This window comes from Pseudoliparis swirei, chromosome 4 (assembly GCF_029220125.1).
Source record: "Pseudoliparis swirei isolate HS2019 ecotype Mariana Trench chromosome 4, NWPU_hadal_v1, whole genome shotgun sequence".
NCBI lineage: Eukaryota > Metazoa > Chordata > Actinopteri > Perciformes > Liparidae > Pseudoliparis > Pseudoliparis swirei.
Genome location: NC_079391.1, coordinates 11,779,665 through 11,802,223, shown reverse-complemented (window position 1 = coordinate 11,802,223; position 22,559 = coordinate 11,779,665). Strand labels below are relative to the sequence as shown.

At 44.4% G+C, this 22,559-nt stretch overlaps 1 protein-coding gene across 1 annotated transcript in view; it reads right to left on the bottom strand.

Annotated features, from left to right (window-relative positions):
• Nucleotides 1–19,850, bottom strand: part of zfhx3b (zinc finger homeobox 3b) — an 89,977-nt gene extending 70,127 nt beyond the window's left edge. Inside the window, exons 1-3 of the mRNA XM_056412684.1 lie at nucleotides 17,367–19,850; nucleotides 16,644–17,217; nucleotides 13,574–14,070 (exon numbers count right to left, since the gene is read on the bottom strand). Coding sequence (XP_056268659.1) covers nucleotides 13,574–14,070; nucleotides 16,644–17,217; nucleotides 17,367–19,850 — 3,555 coding nt within the window. The remainder of the gene's footprint in view (nucleotides 1–13,573; nucleotides 14,071–16,643; nucleotides 17,218–17,366) is intronic.
• Between the last annotated feature and the right edge of the window lie 2,709 nt (nucleotides 19,851–22,559).

The following is a 22,559-nucleotide window of genomic DNA, read 5'->3' as shown; positions in this document are numbered from 1 at the left end:
GGGAGGAAAGTGTTAAAGGTAAAAACCTGCTGAAAAGTGCATAATTACGGTGCTGTGCTCCGCCAGCAGAGAGGATACGCTCCTCCCTCTCACATTTCTTGCTCACTGCCTGCCTGCGCAACCAGAGGCAGTGGGGAGAAGGGTTGGCAGAGGAGCAACGGGAAGTGTATACAGTTTCTAACCACCTCTCACTCCCCCCCTCACTCTTTCAATCCTTCTTCCTCTCAATGCATTCCCAACCAGAGCGCCGAGGGCACCATGCTTGTAAAGAAACCACAGCCTTTTGAGTGCCTCTTGTATTTACAAACAGAGGCATGTTGGAATCAAAGGCATTACCACATGACATAACACATTAAACAGCTGGCAGATTGAGAATTTATAGACTGAATGAGTGGGGTAAACAGGAATTGTGACATTGTTGGATCAGTTATCTAGCTATACTTGGTATGAGAGCTAAACTTACCAAAACCAGAGGACAGAATAGGATTCAAATGCAGCAGCTCACTCCTCTCCCTTGCTTTGCCTTCCCTCCTAGTACACAGCGCAGGCTATACTCCAGGTGGAGACAGCTATCACTTTCCCATCAACTTCCTGTTCCTCATGTCTCTCCTCCCTTTCTTTTTCTCTTTGCTCTCTCGCTCCCAGCTGCACAACTTGGTTTCGGTGCCATGTCTGAAGGAATACAAAGCTGTATCTTTTCCCCTCATCTTCTGAAGATCTGCGGTTAAGAGAGATTTTCCTCTCCTTATCCCGTCTTCCTTCATCCTCCTCCCCCAACGCTTTTCTCCGTGTTGCTGTTCTGCATAATCTCACCTCAGTTTTTATTTCACCCTCATCAGCAGGGACCTAAAAATAAATGATAAATGGAATATGATATGTTAAAGTCTTATCTGGTATCTGTTCTTACAGGGGAATAATAGGGTAGTTCATCCTGCAGATCCTTCTCAAATTGATTAATCAGCACATGCGGACAATCAAATAAATGATTAATATTCTCCAGTCCTGTGGTCGGACAGTTACCTCTGAAACCATCAGTAATAATTCAGTAACCCTTCCCAGACCACAGGCTGCAACTAGTCAGCCTCACTCAGCATCAGCCCTCTGATGTTCAGCAGGACTTTGAACTCAGACTCACCAGGAGTAAAACAATCCGCAGTGTACTGTCTCTCTCAAACCATTTGACAATGCCTGCCTACCTGATGAAACACACGCCATATACAATATATAGCATCGAATGGAGGATGGAAAGCCGAACATAAGATAAAGGATGCTTCATCTAACTGCTGTTCAAGATAGCGGCACACCCTCACACTACTGCGGGAGGCTATGAAAACAAATCTGGATTCTCTTTGACTGTACCAATATGCTATAAAACAAAGAGTTCAAATATAATACAGAGACCAATTATAAAAACTCGCCATGCCCTTGAGCAAAAGCCAAACCCATGTGTTATACAAGCACAAGGTGATGTGCCTGAAAAAAAATAATGCCACCGTGTTCCCACAGCTAGAGAACCAGATGTCTCCAGGCACTCACACACAGACAGAGAGACAGACAGACAGAGAGACAGGCTGTTTAGCTGCAACTCTCCCAGGCCTCACCAAACTGAGCACACCCTGTCCTGCTGGTGGACAAAGGGGTGAATCTCCATTGAAACGGGCCTTCTTTTCTCCACCGTTAGCCATGCTGTTCTCCCTCATACAGAGGTCAGCGAACAGCCATCTTCATGGCGCTCTTCTGCATCTGCCAGCGATAACCGTTCTTAATCAGAGAAGCTGGGGAGAGCACATGTTGCTCCCTCGCATTTGCACCCGAACCGGGAAATTAATGGTCGGGATGGGGGCTGGGTTAGGGTGGGAGAAATATGTGTGTGACATTTGGAGGGGCAGGAGGTAAACGCTGCTTGTAGGTGTGGAATGTCTGCTCCGCTGCTAACAGGCCTCGAGTGCTATGGTCGCTGGTTTCCGTGTCTGCCAGTGCTTGGACACATGAGGCCAGTACTGTACTCCAAAACACACACACACACACACACACACACACACACCTACACACACACACACACACACACACACACACACACACACACACACACACACACAGTTTCACCCTAATCCCTCCTCTCTGTCGTACAGGAGGCGTGGCCTTTGTATTGCCTGAATCAGCATGTGCAGCTGTCTAGTATGACGAGCACTACTTTACGACTAGCTGGACACGGTGACTCTTCACTGCATAGCTATGTTTTAATATGGCTGCCTCGCATTATTACAGCCATTTAAAATCCACCTAAGTAGCCACTGACCTCGGGAGAGTTTACACAGGCTAAGAGAAGGTTGAGTTTTAGCGATATCACACATTGATGGCCTTTAACTAGTGTTTGAGAGACTTGAAATGATTGGCTATACGAACTAGAGTCACAACCGGAGGACGACCTAGCTCTAAAGTGAGTGGCCATTCAGTGCTCTTGCCAATATGCCTCATGATATATAGCTTTGTCTTTAATAGGCACGGGCACGGTGTGTAAGGGCAGTGTCGTGAAAAAGCCACAGTATTATATAAGCGTTACAGTTCACTTTGATCCGTTTTCTTGCTCTACTGTTTATAAATCAGCCACACAAATATTTATGAGCGAACGAGGAAAATAGCTGGTCTGGTTTGTATCTCTGCCCTCCATTCCTCCCTCCCTACTGTGTTCCCTCCCTCTCTCACCGTGGCTGATGTGTGGATGAGGCCACCGCAGATGCAGAGCGAGCGCATAGGCCCCAGGCCACATCCATCATATCTGTTCGGTCTCTGGCTATTGTGTGGCCTAAGAGGAGGCCGATCCAACCAAAGCAAGTAATAGCATAGTCAGGCATAAACACACATATGCATTAGTGTCCCTTACTAACGCATCACTAGTTCATGAGCTTCAATGCTGTATTAACTATTACAGCCACGTTCAAAAAGATGGTCTCTGTCTCTGAGTTCATCTGTTACCACCTACAACACGCACACATTATGACAGCCCCAGAGCTTCTAGATCCATAAGCTTTAATTGCTCCCCTTGCCCTGACCTTTGATCTAGATCACTCTGATATATAGGATCTCTATTAGATTAGGAAGAAGGTAAATATTCTTCTAATGACCCTCAGTTCTAGCGACACCATTGAAAATGTAGAAGAAGAAAAAAATCCATCTTGTTTTTTTTCCTTTTTGCCCTTTGCCGACTCTATTAGTTCCCTTTTTATCTGAGGGTTGACTCCAAAAATGTGGCGGGAGAATGGAGTGTCTACTCTCATTTTGACAGGGCAATGGACTTTACTGAGATGCATTTCGGTAATGAGGAGATTACAAACCTATGCTCAGAAGGAAATATCTTTTTAACGAAATCTTGACTGTCCTTCAAGTAACACATTGGGTTTACTGAGCCAATAAAGAAATGTCAGACACCCTTTATCTAAACCGAACAGAATGTTGATCCTGCAATCTAGACGCGAGATAATTTGAAAGATAACACGGTTCAAGCGGGGAAAGAGACAAACTTCACCAAATGTTCCCCATCACGTTGTGCGTGGGCACACAGAGATAGTGGTAAAGGCAAGGCCATGTGCACGTGTATGCGTTTGTGCATTTTTGTGTGCACTGTACAGTAAAAGTCAATGAACTGTATGTGTGTGTCTGTGGGCAGGGGTGGGTGGGGTTGACGGGGGCTGGTAGTGGTGGACTGGCTTGTCGATCGATGCAGTGATTGGCAGTTAATGGCTTTCCCTGTTCTGCCTTGGTAACCCTGGCCTGATGGCTGTTGCTTCTGATCAGTGGTGGCAGATGGTGTTTGATTTTCATATATAAACCCCTGACTTGGTGGAGATGGCTTCATCATTTTTAATGATATAAAAGTTAAGTTGAATACGGGAAATACTCCAATGCCGGATATCTCATCTAAAAAAGGACTGATATCACGTAACTACATGCGCCACTCGTGGTTAGTATTTTTCTATGAGCCAACCAATTCTTCAATGATAATTTATTAGAATGAAATTGGAAACACATACTGTATGTCTCTCTCTATTTTATGTTGGTCTTGTTTTACAGGCTGCTGGGTCACAAACTTACTCCTTATCTAATACGACCACTCAAAGAAACAAAGAGCCCAGAAGATCACAGACAATAAACATCCAAGGAACTATCACTAAATCATACCATCCCTTCCCCCCAACCACTCAGAAAGTGCAGACTAGAAACTTAGCTTAAGAAAAATGAGAAAAAGTTGTACATTGAGGAAACTTGAATGATAAGCTCCATTTGATGTGAAAGACAAAGTACTAGAAAAGTACTAACAGAAGGTCCTGAAATCTCTCTCTTTTGTTCTCAGGATAATTCCATGTTCTGAGGGGTTCACCTTTATGTGGCTCCTCACTCAACCAGTTTTATCTGCTTATGGCTTGAGTCAGTGGTTTAAGTCTATTTAAAGTCCAATAACCCCATTTTGACATTTCATCTCGCAATAAATTCAAAATAAACTGATTGCAAAGAAAACTAGGAGATCTGTACGATGAGGTCCATACTGCCTATAGATCTCTAAAGCTGCTGTTGTACTCTTCACACCTTCTGTAAGTCATCTGTAAAATGATACTTCCTGAGGAACAGGAAGATGTGTCTGAACGTTGGTGAGCACAAAAGCATGTTGTGTGTGTGAAAGAGAGAAAGATTAAAGTCACACTGGGACTCATAACTTCAAAATTGATACACCCTCACTCCTGAAACATCAACAAATGATAAAATGCATTGCTTTACAGAACTTATTAAGATGCCTTTTCTCTCCCTCACGCCTCTCAACATGCAAATGAATACATGTATCATTTGAATAATAATTTGCATTCAAGATCTCACAATTTCATGTTCAAACTTTAATAGCTCCCAGAGTTCTCACTGAATCAGTAGCTGCACAGACAGTCTGTGTGGTTCAAATGATTTCTACATAACAATTCCAACCTAACAATCATAAATTAAGGACATTCCTATCTAGTGACGGAGATAGGACATCTGAAGGATGGATCCAATTTTGATATATTCAGCAGTCCTTCATTTTATGGCTCGTGTTGATTGAACGTCGTGACATTATAATAAATAGTTTGGGGGGCTGGCAAGGAAGGCAGTGAAGGAAGAAAGTCTATGATCTGGGACTGAGCCTTGGAGTTCAGTGGCTATGGAGACTTCCTCTTCTGTCTGCTCTTCTAAAGAGAGCTCAGAGGAAAGAGGCCTCTGTGAATCAACATGAGATTGAAAAGGACTTTATAAAACAAAAATGTTTGGAGCTGCTTTCGCTGAACAAAAGCCTGCACTTCAGTCCTTCACTTTCACCAGCTTTGGCTAGTAAAAGGAACGTGTCAGACCCAGAGATTTGCCACATAAACGAAGCAGGGTGAGGTGAAGGTGAGCAAGCCACAGAGATGATATGTTGGGGTGGGGCTTAAAGGCTTGGTAGTTAAACTCTTTTTTTCTCCTCTCCAATGCCACACTGTCTATTCTGGGCATCAGTTTGTCATGCAGGAATGTGGAGGCCATAAATTATCTGTACCCTTGAGAAACTGAAGAGCGTTCTCGTCCCCAACTCTTAAAGCTGTCTCTCTCTCCTTTAGTCACTATCACTTTCCACAACTCACTCCCCCTCTCTCTTAGTTTAAAGCAGAACACAGGTGTAGAAGATGGCACCCGTGGGAAAGATAACATTGGGGAACATTCCTGGGGTTAAAAAAAAAAGAAAAATCCTTGATATTCTTCATCAGGGAAAACGATGTAATTGCCTTGGTTCCATGACTATGCCTTTGTCCCCTTTGTGCCTCCATCCCACGCTCCTCATCACTCCTCTTACATCACTACGTAGTCATTTCCAAATGCAGTTTCAACAAGAGATCCTATTCTCTGCTACTTTTTCAATTTTTTCGTCTTTCCATTTCATTCATCTTTTGGATTGAAGAGTAAAAGGCATGATGAGAAAACAAGGTGCAAAATGATCTTTTCCAGATCTCCCCAATAAAAAACGCATGACACCCTGGGCTGCACCGCTTAATTACAAAAGGATGAATTCTCTTCTTCTTCTACATCTGGAGAAAACATTGTCTGCATAACACTGATAGATTTACGGCTCCCAGTTCTAACCCTGGGCTCAAGCACAGAGCAATTACGCAAAACATGGATGGACAACCAGCGCCATGAAGTTCAGGAAGAGATGGCTATTCTTTCTTGGCACTAAAGAAAAGGCCTCTGAGGACCAACTGTTTCAAATAAAAAATCATACCCAGAAAATGAACCTCAGGATGGAAGGTTAATCTTTACGCAAGCCTTGATAGTGATCACAGAGTGGTGATTTGAATTTTTCTGTCCACTTTAAATCACATTTGGCTCAAGATAACCCATCCAAAATAGACTTATTTGACGTTAGCATGCATGCAGGCATCAGCACCTCTCTAGCCTATATCCCTAACAACAATGAAATTCAGTCGAGAAATTGAGTTGTAAATCAAACATCAGTTTTAACCAAGCAACTTTCTAACAAACAACAAATCCAACAAGTTGTGATATAAACTGAATGTCCTTACTGATAAATACATGGAGATAACATGTTGATAATAATTATAAATGCTTATAATGTTGTGTTTAGCAACTCAAACATCCCTTTGGAGTTACAAGTGGGAATGAAACAATAGCCAGTGCCCATATCTATCATTCTGTAAATTGTATCGGTCCCATGACTCTACTCTGTAGGCCAAACCCAAACAGAATAGAGGTCCCTGTGTGCTCATCCTGGTACCTAAGACCTCCTCCTCCCCTATATTGCTTTCATGTACAGCTCCACTGAACACAGACCTCAGAGCTGAGTAGTTTTGTGGCCCTGACCACTCGGAGGCCATTAATCTGGTGGCTTAGCCACTGATGTATTGATGGCACAGAGCCGGTAAGCCTGCCTGCCTCACTCTCTCCATCCCTTCAGCTTAGGAGCTACACAGATTCACAGGAGCCTCCATCTTGCCTTATCAAAGCACTGTTTACCTGCCAATTGCCATTGTTAGTCTTTTAGGGGCAGTGGCTATAGGTCACCAGATGTATTGACCAGTTGGGTAAAAAGACCTGTGAGACACTTCAGTCAAGCCATAATAGCCACACGGTGTGTTTGTATGAACTCAATATACATCAGCAGCTAGATTTAATGTCTTTGAGTGTTTAGAACTGCATTCACCAGCTTTCATCTTCCAACTAACACTACAGAAAAATAGAGCATATGTTAAGTTGCTCTAAGCAATATTATCCCAAAGTAGCATTAGTGTTAAACATATAATTCCAGATATATTTGACCATCAAACAATAAAAATAAACGTTGTTGGTGGGGGGGTAACTGCAAAACATGAAACGGCCGTAATCAATCATTTCAGCCTGGGTTTAAATTGGGTTATTTGTGTGCATGTAAATGTACGGCATTCAGGCTACATGTAGTCTCATTTTACTAGAGTTCAACTCCCAGATACATATGTTATCCAGTGGATACTGTAAAGGTCCCAGATTTCATGGAATTCTATACTTTTTGAAGACAAGGAAAATGGGATACCATCTCTCTGGCATCTTTACAGTTTCGATGGTAAGAAAAAGCAACATGCCTGTAATGTCATCTGGACAAGATAGAGGAGGCTGAGCAGAGGTACAACACCGATTAGATACAGAGACCCTTCACTTTCACCAGGAAGACATTTCTCCAAGATGTAATTGTCCCCTCAATACTGCCCCAATCTCCTAAAATCACTTTAAAGGAAAGAACTTTATCTTTCCATTTCTCATAATCACACAATTTAAACACAATATCAAGCCTGTAATGCTTTTTGTGCCCTCTTTTTTTATGGTAGCTAGATCTGTTGATCTAATAAGAGAATCAGTGTGTTGACAATAATGTTAACATTACTTTGGTCTCAAGGAAGGAGCAAGGAACTTCTTACAAGCTGAAGAGTAAGTAGAATGAGTGGGATGGGGCACGCAGACAGAGGATGTAGCTGGGGAGAATGTTTAGTTTTCCAGCATGGTCGGATTAAAGACATCCAACCTTAAGCAGACCCCCATTTTAGACCACCCACTGATTCACTAGCCATCCTGGTTTGTTTTGTGGCTCATTCACACCTAGTTGTTAAGTCTATTAATAGTGTGGAGTCAACACCAAAGAATAGGAAAAGTGAGAACACAATATTACGTAGACAGAGGCTAAGGGGTAAAGAGTTTAGGAAGTTTGGTAGTTATGTTTAAGAAACTGTTTATTGTCTGTCAAAAGGGGGGATCTGGTAGGAGGTACACACATGTGTAACTACACCATATATTACCTACAGTGACAATGTCTCCTCCTGTACACAACGTGTAAGTTGTTTCTGCCTTGAACTGTTATGAACCCAAGTCACAACCACTGATGCCCCTTATTCATTTCCTACCCCGAAAAAAGCAATCTGCCTTTTCCACTGATCCGCTTGGAGATAACAGGATCAGCAGCTTCCTTGCACATTAGCAGAAGTGTGCACTGCTGCTCTGGTCCAAAAACAAAAATATCTAATCAAAACAAACTATAAACACAATGACCAAAGAGCTCCAACGCCAAGCTGTCGACGTAACACATCAGAGCTAGAAAAGTTGTGAAGCTCTTGTACCCTACTTCCCCCCTCCCCCCCCCCCCCCCAGCCTGACAACCGCTCTTTCACCCTGCTTTCTGTTGAATGCCACTCCTTCCTTGTTCCACTCACAACTCAGAGCAACTGAGGTCAGTTGGAGGTAAGACACGAGAGCTCAACGTCCTGCAGGCCACCACTTATACAAAGAGGGCACCGGGGGGGGGGGGGGGTTCAGGGCCATGACCGTGCTACCGAGATGGAGAGGTGTGACAGGGGAATATACAGAATTGAAATACTTCCTTAGTGTGATGCCTTAATCACACATACATCACTTGTACATAATCATATTATAAGAACTTCTCTTTGTGCAATTAAAATGGTGCATTTCATGAGCCCTATGTTGTCATCTGCTGGCACTTTAGATTTCAAGATTGCTCTGCATTCACACGGTTGTGCATGTGAAAGGAGAGAATGGGCTGTCTCCCAGGATGTGCAGCAAGCGCTTTATTAGAGCGGTAGTACCAGTAAATCAGAGCTCAGCTCTTCCTGGAACTGCTGCAACCTTTCCCACTGAGCACTATTACTGAACAATCATAGGCTAGCCATGATAATTAGCAGAGTATCTATCCTTCCAACCCTCCTGTCGCCCCCATCCCCTCTCTCCTGTCTGTCTCTCCATCCTCTTCCTACCCCTCCTCTTCTTAGAAATATCTGGTGGGTAAGAGGGTAAGGCCAGGCTCCCACAAGACGTCTTTTTGCTTGAGGATATCTTACAATACTTGCCGTAATATTTGTCTTGAGGTTAGCCAGAGTGATGACATTGGCTTGTTCATCTGACCACAAGGTAAGACAACCAACAAATATCAAGAAGTATCAACACATTCCAGAAAAGCCTGAAAACTCTTCAGGGATACTGACATCAGTCATCCTGTCATCTCGTGGGCTCTTGGCCGAAGTCTTAGTCAGCAGGACTCATCTCCTGCATGAGTCTGAAGAACACTAAAGAGCTCGATATGATTGATATTTTTCTAGAGCTATGACCCATTAGTGGTTGTACCCCAACAACAAACTAGTGTAGAGCCCCAGAGAATTAGATTCAATCCTGCTAGTAATGATCATTAATGGGCAGGGGTCAACACAGTTTGCATTCCTGAGACTAAGAAGCCAGTGCTTCTGCTGAGTAGGATCATCAGCGAGCCACCTTAATGCCTTTTCATGTAACCACTAATCCCTTCATTTACATTACTGCCTCTTTCCCTCTTTCATGTTTCATTGTGTTTATTTGCCTTCGGCAGAGTGGAGACATTTTCTTTCCTCAGCGTTCACTGATTCTTTTGGATTGCACTGAAGTGTAAAATAAGAGCAGTAACTTCATCCAAGATACAGATGTATTGTGTTAGTTAATGGGCCTTAATGGGCCAGCCGCTGAGCTCCATTTAACACGATGTTCTCATATAGGTGAGCAGCAGACGGCGGATGAGACTGAGTGGCTAAGGTGGAGAGAGAGAGATAGGTGAGAAGTTTGTATAGTTATGTGTGTGCTCAATAGAGTGGGACCAAGACAGAGGGAGGGGTGTCAAGACTTTCTTGGTTAAAGATTCCCCATCTGATAGTGACGGCACTTTCTCCCTTTCTTTCCATAGCCAAGCGGCATCTGGAGTGGATTTTGTGCTAGCAGACACCGAGGAACATGATTACATTCGGCTAACTGTGCTCTAAACTGATTATGCATGTGCCAAGCTAATGGACTACATTTGCAAGAGGAAAAATAACATCCAATCAATCTCAATTACCGCCGGTTGCACCGGCCCCCGAGACAAAGAAGGTAGCCAGCTAACTCCCCATGCTCCTCCCCTTTCCCCCCCACCCTTGACTGGAAGCTGAGACCTGTGGCTGAGCCTGGTTAGGCCCCACCCTTTCTGTCTGGCCAGAACGACCAGGGCCTGGGAGCTGGATTAGCTCCACTCATCTCACCTCCGCACTAACACATCGCCAAGCCCGGAGGTCTTCTGCTGCTGGTATAAGGGCTATCATATTCACACACAGTATTACGTAGAGACAAACTGAAAAAGGAGAATGGAAGCTGGGTTTTTTTCAAGAAGAAGAGAGAATCTCAGCGGAGAGTTCCATGTTCTAAAAACATACATTATACACACAACTTTTTGGGATGCAAGAGGACTCATCAGTTTGTGCTTAGGATTGACCATTCTTAGAGCAGATGAGTGGCCATCATGCTGTCAGCAGAGCCACTATAAACCTTATGGAATCAGAGGAAGTAAAAGTTGGTTTCAGAGCAAAGGGGTGTGCTGGACACAGCGCTCAGGAAGGGTATGTCTCAGCTGAGAACACAACACACTAGGGAAGACAGCATCCCCCCACTCCCCCCCCCCCCCCCCCCCCCATCCTGGTCTGTGTGGCCAGGATGACTGGCAGGATCTTTCTGCGGTCTTTCGGAACATTCCAATAGTTGGGGTGGTGGGGGTGATATTTTTAGAAAGCCCTAATATGGGCCGCATACCACAGACTCTCAAATTATCCCATCCAGCTTAGCCCTCAGTTTAAACCTTCCTTTTTAATTCCAGTAATTACAGGCTCCAATTTATATGGAGCTATGCACACAAAGGGCCTGTTTAATGCAAACCAGTTTGATTTGGGTGAAGTGTCCCAAGCATCTCCCACATCATACAGCCTGTTTATGCTGACTTGATGATTTATTTTCTCCCCAAAAAGGTTAAAAACAGTGCTATTTGCATCAGATTTCTTTTGGGAAGAATAAATGAACGGTGATTTTCCCTTTTTTCGTCTTTGAATAATATACCACGATAGGTTTACAGGCGTGTGGGCCACTGTGGGTTTCAGCCTGTCAGTATCTCTACCAGGCTAGTAAATCAAATGCAGTATGACAAATGTGACAATGTCAAGTGGGGAGCCTTTGCTGCCAAAGAGGCCTCAGAACCAGGTACTTGTTGTCTGCTAATCACATTTGTGAGTCATGAAGTTGTAATTCTTGTCAACTCCAGAACATCTCTGTTTTTGACTAGTGTCTGGAAGGAGAGTTTATGAGAATCTCAGTATTCTCGGGTTGGGAGAGCAGGTAATTTCTGGACAAATGCACACACTCTTACTCAGAAGATCAATTGGTTTTAAGAAATATGGAGCCATATTAAGAGGCTTAAGTCATAAAAAATGATCATGCCTGGATGTGTTGTACATATTTAATCCCCCACAGTCTGAGCTGCAGTCTGACATATGTCTCTTCTCTAATAAAAAACTGTGCAAAAAGAGAGACGAAAGGAGAACAAAATAATGTTTCTCTTCAGGCTTACAGCAAAGTGGAAAGCATAATGTATTATAAAATGTACCCTATTCGGTGAGACAAAAAAAAGGTCTCTCTCTCCAAAAGGTGTGAGGAAGAGAGAGAGAGTGAGTATGCTAGAGCCTGTCTATTTTGGTCTAATGTGATACTGTCATTGGAATGTGGGCCAGTAAGTCCAGCAGCAAAGGCCAGAAGAGGATGACCATGGAATGAAGAAAATACAAGGATAACTGGCTATGCTTTCCTGCTGCCTCACAACTGACTCAACACATTTGCAGATTATGTCGCATATTTGCATTTCTATACATCTATAAATACCCCATGCATTTGAAAATGTCCCCACTCGACACCCTCCTGTGTCCCCTGGCCCCTTTAACACTTTCTCTCATACTGTGATTCCAGTACCGAGGCTTTGTGGACAGGAAGCCTGTCTGTTATGCCAGTGGTTCTGAGGATCCGCTCATAATCCTGAAAGGTTTTCAAATAGACACCCCGTTTGAGGACGTTTAAAATGGACCACTTCACCTTAGTTTTTAATGTGATTAAAAAACATCACGCTTGAAGCAGCACATATTTTTCCACAGCCTTTTAGTGTCTCCTTTCTAAAAGACGCCCCACTATAAAATACTAAGATACCAAAAAGGTGTCAAGCACTGATTAAATAATTTGTGTGTTTACTTTTTAAGTTTCAAACACTTAAAAACACAGAATGGAGTGGACTTATTACATATAAAGGCAACATCTATAGGAGACTAGCATATTACAGTTTAATATTTTAGATTTCGTCGATGTGCATGTAGTATATGCCGATAGACAGGGAGTGTATGCTGTCACTTTTTGTAAGTGTTTTGTTGTATGTGTTGTAGTGTTGTATGTGTTGTATGTGTTGTAGTGTTGTATGTGTTGTATGTGTTGTAGTGTTGTATGTGTTGTATGTGTTGTATGTGTTGTAGTGTTGTATGTGTTGTAGTGTTGTATGTGTTGTATGTGTTACATGTGTTGCATGTGTTGTATGTGTTGTATGTGTGTGTGCATGTGCAGCTATGCCAGTTTGGGTTAAGCGCAGAGTGGCCAAAGCCGCAGACGCACAGGATAGATACCTAAGTGGAATCAGGCCTGTTAGATTTATGGCCATTTGTTCGGAGAGTGTTCATCCATTGGCTATTATGGAATGATTAGAGGAGAAGGTGAAGCTCCAAGTCCAGCAAAAATCAATACGGCTGTCGAGAACGATTCAGCCTTTCCCGCTCCGAGGAGTATAAGCACCAAACCTCTGTCTCCTCACACTTCTTCATTCGTCTCCTACTGATTCCCCCCTAAGCCTCCAAACCAGCTTCACCTGCCATGTTCTCCTCATGGCAGCACTGTGACTCTGCCTCTATATGCCAGCTTGGAAGGTAAGAGTTACACAACAAATCTATCATTCATGCCCTGGAAAAGTGACTGGTTTAGTGGTGTGGCCTACTATTACTAGAACTGTTACATCAAATTAGCAGCCAGAAGATTAAGGACACATTTTGCCTTTGGATAATAAATCCTCCCAAATATGATACAAACACACTTCTCCTGGCAATATATTGAACATTGTCATGACAGTGTTGATTGGTGGCTGTGAGAAAGGAGCTTGAGGACCACTAACCTTGTAGAGTTTGAGGCTTGCCTCATGGCGGGTATTGACAGAGTGCATCCTCAGCTTCTCCAGGCTGTTAGTGTAGTAGTCGCAGGCGTTGCACTTCAGGTGCACCGGGTTGCCTATGGCCACACATTTCAGGCGCCATTCATTGCCTTTGCCCCCTTCTTTAATGTGGGCCACAAGCTGGTACTTTTGCACATGCTTGTCTGTCTTGCAGTGTAGCTGGAAGTTGGCCTTAAGCTGAGTGGTGTAGTGGCACAACTTGCACTGGTGAGAGTCGCCCACCACAGCGCGCCACTCTTCCTCCGGTAGGCTGCGTTCAGCTCCCATATGCATGCCAAGCACATCCAGGTTGTCAGTGGTGAAGCGGTTGCATACGGCGCATTGAAAGAGCTTGAGGGAGGGGTCGCTGGTTTGTGATAGAGTTTCTCCGAGCGTCATCAGTTCTTCGTTCACCAACTGCCCACCGCCCAGCCGCACGTCCATAGGGATCTCCCCACCTACTATGATGCGCATGGAACACAGAGACAAAAGAAAGGGAAAAAGAGGAAAGAAAGGTATTTAGAGTGCTGCATGAATACACTTATAATTGTGTTAGACAGGTTCAAAGCTTAAAGTCTAAATCAGATTCATAAAAATCACTATATCTCTCTTTACATCTCTGTTCAGCTTTGAAAAACCCCACTCTGTTGGTCGGTATGATATTGCATGGAGGATAATGTGCATATATGTATTTATGGCCCTTAAGCTATCCTTGCTTTGAGTTGAGAAAGAACAAAGCCTGGACTTTATCAAAACCCAAAGACCAAAACCTCACACTGCCAGATAATGAGCGAACACACTGCCCTGTTTGGGCAGGTGCACTTTCATGGCCTGCCTGTAAATCAACTCGAGAGGCCACAGAAAAAGCAAGTTATTTTATCATTACTGAAGAACGAAGGAGTTCCCAAGCACACATTACTGTAAATCAAATCCATCGCCCTTGTTCACTGAATAATAATATTTTTTAAATCCTTCTCTGCTTGAATTCTTTTGCTCCTTTCGTTCCGGATTGCCTTTAAATCAATATGGACACCTAACAGATTAATTCTGCTTCGTATGATGAAGAGGGGGAAAAAAAGGCACGGACATATCCTATGACAGCAACCACAGAACTGATGTCTATACAGTCTGGGAAAGCTGAAAAAAGATTATAATTTAAAAAATATGAGGTAAGAGCAACCACAGTTTTAGCGTTTGCTTGCTGATCTTTAATCGTTCCCTGCCCAACCTGAGCATGCAGGCTTGACCCTGCCTGGCTTTACACTAAATTAATTCCAGCAGCTTCTTTTTATTTATTGCTGCAGTATGCAGCCTGCTCTTGGACTTTTCTCAATTACCTGAGTTTTTATAGGAGAGGGAGACCTTTGAGAAGCCCTTTGAAATCACTCACAGACCAAGCTTTCCAGTCATCTTAAACTCGGCTATCACTGTTCTGTCTTTTCCTGCACCTTGCATCTCTCATTTCTCCCTGGCTCTCATGCTCCATGACTATGCAGATTCAATGATTTACAACAGACCTGGATGGATCATGTTCTTCACTAAATTATTGTTGTAGAACAGTAGAACCGAGAGCTGGATTTGTAGCTTTGCTTCGGTTTTCTTTTTTATATATAGAAACCAGGAACATCTGAATCCATCAGGATGTTTTAAAGTGAATATCTGTGTGACTTTTGTGCTGTTTCACGGTCAACGTGAGACAACAATTTCCAGCACAAATAGCTAAAAGTCACATCCCCCTGCCTTCACTTTTACTCTCTTGCACTCCATCTCATATCTTCCTTTCACTACAGAAGCTGAGTGTTAGGACGAGGATTACCAAGAGGCTGAGTTCATGTGTGAGTTCAACATTTGTTATCTATCGCTTTAGCAATACACGTAAAAGTAAAAACAAATCCACAGTGAGAGCATGAAAGAGCATCTTTAACTTTAACCACCTGGTCTGAGTTCTCCTAGTGATGGCCGCATCTTTCAAGAGATTTAGTGTGTATCATACTGTAGGATTATTATCAGAGTGTTTGTGTATTATAGCTTTAAGAGTTTCTTAAAGTGTGACCGAGGATGACACCGCTGTTGTTTACTGTGTCATCATTGCCTCCCTTGTAACATGCTTATTACATCTCACAAAAACATGAACCAGATGGCAGAGGGGAACACAAATTTGTCACAGCAATCAATTGTTGTTTGTGTCTTTGAACTGGTGACAGTTGTAGACAAGTCTGTACAAGCTGTGAGGTTGTAACTGGTCCACCAAACACTCTGTTATGCTGCTGAATCTACCCATGATAAACACTCTAACCTCCCTTCTTTGACCAAGATCAAATTTATAGATGCAATTACACATTTTGAAAGAGTGGAGAATTCCAGTAATGAAGTTTACCAACAGTTTAGGAATAATGACTGAGACTGGCTGTCTGAGGGGAGGAAAAATAGATGTTCTGCCCCAAAACTCACCTTTCTTTCGAAAAATTGGGTATTACAGATTGAACTTTTAAATTCTGTCATAATCAAAGTGATACAGTGTCACTTAGATTTAAATGAAAGTAACTAGTTGACTGGCATTTGCACAATAATGTGTTTCTATGGATGTAAGATTAAGGCATTGAGCATAGACCTTCTGTCGTGAGGACTATTTTCATGTCCACTAACAGGAAGGGCATATGGAAAGGGGCTGGGCTAAGCCCCGTGCTGTTATCTTTCTTTCACCTTTCACATTTATTTCTCTAACCCTCTGCTTGAAACATTTTAGAATGATGTCAAGTTAACTAGAGCAGGCATATCTTAGGGCATGGGAAAGAAAGGCAGGCCAAAAGTAAAAAAGTGTTGGTAAATTCCCTAGTATATGTCGCAGTGGAGAAGGGCAATATGTGCATATTACTGTTCATAATTGTGTGTACATTACATTAATGTTCTATGTTCCAGTAAAGTGATGCATTCAGAATAAAGACAAAAGAAAGGAACATCTCTCAACTGAACTTGGTGATTTTGTGGCAACTTGGGGCATTTCTGAGAGCAAAAGAGACAGAATGGAGCTCACCAAGTGCAGGGGCTAGGGCGGCCATGTTGGGATCCAGGTGAAAACTCCCCATCAGGAACTGGGCCTCGGCTCCAGCTGGGTCTATCTTGAGGCCTGGTGGAAGGCTCATATTCTGCGTCAGGTAATATTGATAAAGCTCAGCCTCAGAGGGAGAAGGCATGGCGCCCATGCCAAGCCGGCCATGCTGCATCTGAGTCACATTCTGCTGGAGTAGCATCATGTTGTGCATGTGCTTCTCGCTGGTCATGTGGATACGCAGGTTCCGTGCCACATTGGTCTCGTAGTCACACACCTCGCACCGCCAAGTAGGTTTGCTTTTAGGCTTGGTTGGGGAGGGGGCCCCACACGGTCCAGCCATATGGGTGGAGGACTGTGTAGGATGGTGGTGGGGAGGGTGATGGCTACTGGCCTGGGTCACTGAGGGGACAGCCACCACTCCTCCTGGGGTATGTCCAAACACCTGCTCTGCGCCAATGGTGCCTCCATTCTGCAGAGTCTGCATGTTGTTTAGGTGCTTGTCAGACTGCATGTGGATGCTTAGGTTGCCCTTAGTGGTGGTTGAGTAGTTACACACCTAGAATATAAAGAACATTTTCTTTTGAACTGCATAAAAGTGATACATATGTTACTTTGCAATATCATACTACATCTAACAAAAGCCTAAAGGGCCCAACAACAACACCAACATGGATTGAGTATCGCCACATTTCTTTTGCTACATACCTCACACCGGAAGGGCTTGTATCCACAGGTGTAGCTTTCTCCACGAGCCAGACGTGGGTGGCTCTGTCCACTGGTGCAGTATGAACATGTGCCCCCAGAGTCTTGGTGCTTCTCTTTCATGTGGGCCTCCAACGTCTGCTGGTACTTGTAATGCCAGTTGCATTTCGGACACTTGAGCGTCTTGCATGAGTTGCGTGAATGCATCATGGTCATGTGACCGCCCAAGGAGCGTGAGGAACCCAGAACGGTGTCACATTTAGGGCATTCTACCCCACTTCCTCCGCTGCCACCAGGCCCATGGTTCTGTGAGCACTCGCCCATCCCCGGAAAATCACAGGATCCCCCTGGAAAGAGGTGGGAGTGGCCATGAGATGAAGAGTGGAGGTGGTGGTGGTGCATGTGGTGCATGTGGTGATGGTGCAGAAGGGCTCCATTTTCCTCCTCTCCCTCTGCCGGGCAATCATTTGGTTCTGGAGCTGTGGCACTATCTCGATTGGCACTTTCATCAGCAGCAGCATTGGAGGACAGAGGTGAGGAGGAAGTGCCGGCAATGTCATCCTCGCTCCTTCTGACGGCAGCTGCCGCCATTGCCGTGGGAACAGTGAGCCCCTGGCAGTTAAAGCTCAGAAGGAGTTCTGAGGTCCTCCCCCCACCGTCTGCAGCTGAACCCTCTTTCTTGACAGAGGAGAAAGTGGAAGCAGGTTCTTTGCTGTTGAGTGTGGAACTGACCGCAGAGGTGCAGGCAGAAGGCTGGAGAGCGCTACTAGGCATTAATAAAGAAGATTTGGAAATGCTTTGGTTTGAGACAGCTGGTTCCTCCGCTTCACCCCCGCCACTGCTACTGTTACCACCACAGGCCACTGCAGAGCTTCCTGCCTCTACCTCGTCTTCCTCCTCCCCTAATAACAGTTCCTCTTCTTCTTCTGAGTCCCCCATCTGGCCTGAAAGGTGCGCCTTGTTTTCAAGTTCATCAGTGTCCCCATCCTCTCCCTTGCATGCCAACTCTTTCCCAGCAGGCTCCTCTGTTCTCCCTCCCTGTTTGTGCAGGGCACTGGAGTCTTTGGCAGGGCCTGGGGATGAGGTAAGAGTGGATGCTTTGGGAATGCTCAGCCCTCCAATAGAGAGGACTGAGCTTAGCGGGGTTTGTTGCTGCTGCTGTTGGTGGAGGCCAGAGTCAGAGTCTTTGTTGAGGAGGCTTTCGCTTGCCTTGCTGCTGCTTCCAGGCTCCAGATGGACACCACTAAATGTGCCATAGAAGCTCTGGCCAGAGTTAATGGGGAGCAAGGTAGGTGGCAAAGGAGTGCTCTTATTTTTTGGTTCCAGGAAACTGATGAGGGGCTCTTTGTCCTTTCCAATGCCCTGGATGATGGCAGATGCCTGTTTGTCCCCTAGTAACTGCCGCTCGTCCTCACACAGTGTCATGTGGTGATCATGGACGGCATGAGTTGCAAAGGAACGCACATAGCCAAAGGACAGCTTGCAGATAAAACACATGAGAATGGGCTTACCCTTGCCATATAGAGCTAGCCCATCAAATTTGGAGAAATCCACGTTGTTGGGAACATCTTTGGATACAGAGGACTTCTTGGCAGACCCATCGCTGTTCAGGTAATCCTTGTTGCTTTTGTGCCGCACATCGAAGACACGGAAACTGTGCAGGACAGGGCTGAGGCCTGCCATGGTTGAGGTATTGGGGAAACCTTGGTCTGAATTGCCAAACCACTTCCTGAAGGACGAGGCTATGTGGAACGTGTTGATAATGTGCGGGTGGACTGAGGATGAAGTCCCAGCAGGCTCCCCCGGTTTTTCACCACCGGTGAGAGAGTTTGTCGGAAGCAGGCCGGGTACCATGCCGCCACCACTTTGGATCAACTGACTGAGGTTCTCTACAATGTAAGCCGAGCCATCAGGCTGGTAGATTATCTCTCCAGCTAGGTTCTCCACATCACTACTCTCCTCTTCCTCTTCCTCCTCTCCTTCCTCACTTCCACTCTCAGATGCTCCCTGCTGGCGTGTGGGCTGATGTCGCAAAAGAGTGGGCATGCCCCCTCCCACTGAAGCCATTGGCACCCCAGGGAAGGGTTGAAGACTTGGGAAACAGCTATCAATCTCCATTTCATCCAAGTCCTCAGATTCGTCCTCTTCCCCACAGCTTACTCCTTCTTGCTCTTCTTCCTCAAGCCCTTCTCTTCTGGGATGCAGCTGGCCTGTGGCAGAGCTATCACGGTGGGCTTGGGGTGATGTTCGTTTTGGCTGCTGCTGCTGGGACTGCAGTTGTGTCACCCCGTCATGAGGTGCACTAAGATTTTGGGGTTGAGAAGGGTAGGGAGCAGAGAGAGACAGGGGGTCCAAGGACGGTGCCTGGTTGGTGCACGGGACCTGTGAACTAGAGTGATCGTTCCAGGGCTGTGGTGGTTGCTGCTGCTGGGAGGAGCCGAGCCCATCGTCTGTCCCAGAAACCACAGGAGACTCACAGCTGTCCATGCTGATGCCTACATGAGGCGTTCATCGCATCCAGGCCTGCAGAAACACAAATTGGTTGATATGAGAATACTGTTGTATGGTGGGTGCTAAATGTAAAACTAGACACACATAAATAAGCACACACAACTTGTAAATTACCATGTCAATGTTGAAGACATAAATGTTTATATTTCCCTAAATATAACTATCCTTATTCAGAAACGATCAGATACAGAACATATGAAAGAGTCACTATGTAAAGGAACTGTATAAGAAGAAAATCCAATGGATATTGCATTGGGTCAAAGACAAAAGTCTCAGATATAATTGGAAAAACGACACCATGCTCATTACCCTAGATTAGGTACTTTAACACAATACCTGAGACAAGCACTAATAAGCCGTCCATGATTCATCTTTCTGCCATATCAGGAAGGAACCATCTTTTATCTTCACCTTCCAAACAACACCCATAATCTTATATTCTGCAAATCCTACATCCGTTTTTAATTAACTTGCAGTCAGAAAAAAGGAGAAACAGGCGAATTTAATGGATCAAATAGATTCCTTGTGAGATAATTAGACACTGAGAAGCCACCCGTCAGCCCATTGAGCATTTACACAACTGGGAAAAGGAAAAACTGCATCTATAAAAAGAAAGTATCACCACTATCATTCCATCTTCAAGTTGTGTCAGCGCATATAACACGAACATAATACATGTGCTCTATTGATATAGATATGTATGAACTTTAACAAGAGCAATAAAAGGCATTTTTTTATGAACCCAAAATACACAAGCTGGGTTGGGACTTCACTGCAGCTGTGTTTAGATCCCGCATCCAATAACCTCTACGCTCAGTCTGGTTTCAAACACTCCAGCCATCCAATGCCTCTAAAATAATAAATGGGAGCTGAGCTTTCGGGAGCTGGCCATGACCAGAGCATCTGAGAGGCTCAACACAGGCTGCAATTTACAGCGCAAAAGAGATAAAATGATAGCACAAGATACTGCTGAGCTAATAATTTTATTAAAGGGATGCAGCCAACATTGATTAAAGGGGGCAATCGGGCTGAAACCAATAACTCTGGGCTGCCCTTTAACCCAACAGTCCTGAATATTACATGAGCAAAGTTTCCCGGCACCAACCTCACTGCCATGGTTGATTAGCACATTCACTGCTTGCACTTGATTTATTTACTTATTTACTTAGAGATGCAAATTGTATCTGTGATCAGAATGCAGTCCACCCCCACACCCTAACATATTAACCACTGAGGGAGCGGATAGGTTGATAATGTCTGTCTGCGCTTTCATGAATGTCTGATGAAGCTTGCCTCCCACACAAGATACCTGGGACCTCCCCAGTCTTTTTACACTTAAACTTAAAAAAATAAAGGACTTCCATTTTAAAGATGTGTTTTCGTATGTGAACTTCGGAATAAACAACGGCATGCCAGAAGAGCATATTGCTGGCACAGTAACAATAACAAAAGAGATAGTATAATGATAAATCTATAGCGTTGGTTACATTTCTAATATGACTGCAAAGATGATGTAGCTGTTATTGTCATAAATACCCGGGGACATTTTCTGTCAGTATGGTCCACCTGATTGTTTTGTTTACACACCACAGAAGCCAACCCTGATGACCCTTGCCTTGCTTTGCATACAAAATGAAAGATATTAGACTGGCTGGCTTATTAACACGATTGCTTTATACAGCCAGACATGATTTATAGACGACTGCCATCTTGAGTGAGGGGATACTAGCCCTACTGGTCTGTATTTATTATCTGCTCCATTAATAAGAAGCTATGAGCTCAACAGCCATTTCACACAAATAGACTGAGGGCAGCGGGTGTAATGCAAGAAGAAGAAAAAATATGCCACATGTCAAACAGACAATTATTCTTCAAAGTAAAAGCATCTGGATGAACTGGACAAAATGAAACGGGGAGGAAAAGAGCTGAAAATGGGAGTTGCCTAAAAGGACAGCCTCATTGGAACAAGTCTCCATGTGTCCTGTCTGAGCATGGAGTGTTTCACACCTTGTTCCGGTAATCTAGTCGATCAGCCCCTCCTCCAGATTCCACTGCCTGTCACGACCAAGACTGAGAACACTGAGCCCACATGCACAACTACTAGTTAAGATTGTTAGTTCACAATGACTTCCAGAGTTCTCTACTCTCATCTTTGCATGGTCTTGAGTCTGCATACAGTGTATGCAGTGTACTGTACTGAGTGTATGTTCCCATCCATTCCTATTACTGCTGCAAGATACCTGCAGCAATTATCAGTAGACAAGATAACAAGATGACTCTTGATCATTGCTGGAGCTCTGAGCCAGCTTGGTGTGTCCACTGCTTACAGAAAACAGGATTGCCCTTTAAAATCAAGATGGTGTAATTTAATAACCTGCAGTGGTTACTGATGAGCAATGGGATTGTCTGGAGTCAGCAAGTCGCAGATGGGCCAACTGATACAATGCTGTTTGTCTCTCGGAGGTCTGCCTGGCTCAGTGACACCTGTTTAAAGCAGGAAAAGCTTTAATCTCTGGGAGGCACTAAACAAGTCGGGGAGACAGACAAAGAGACGCGGTCGAAGAAGAGGGGAAGTGGAGAAGGCCGGTGTCTCTGTGTGCTGACTGTGTTAATAACCACAAATCAGAATGATGGAGCAGCCCACTAAAGGTGACGACTGCTGAGTGGTCAAATACAAGGTTATAT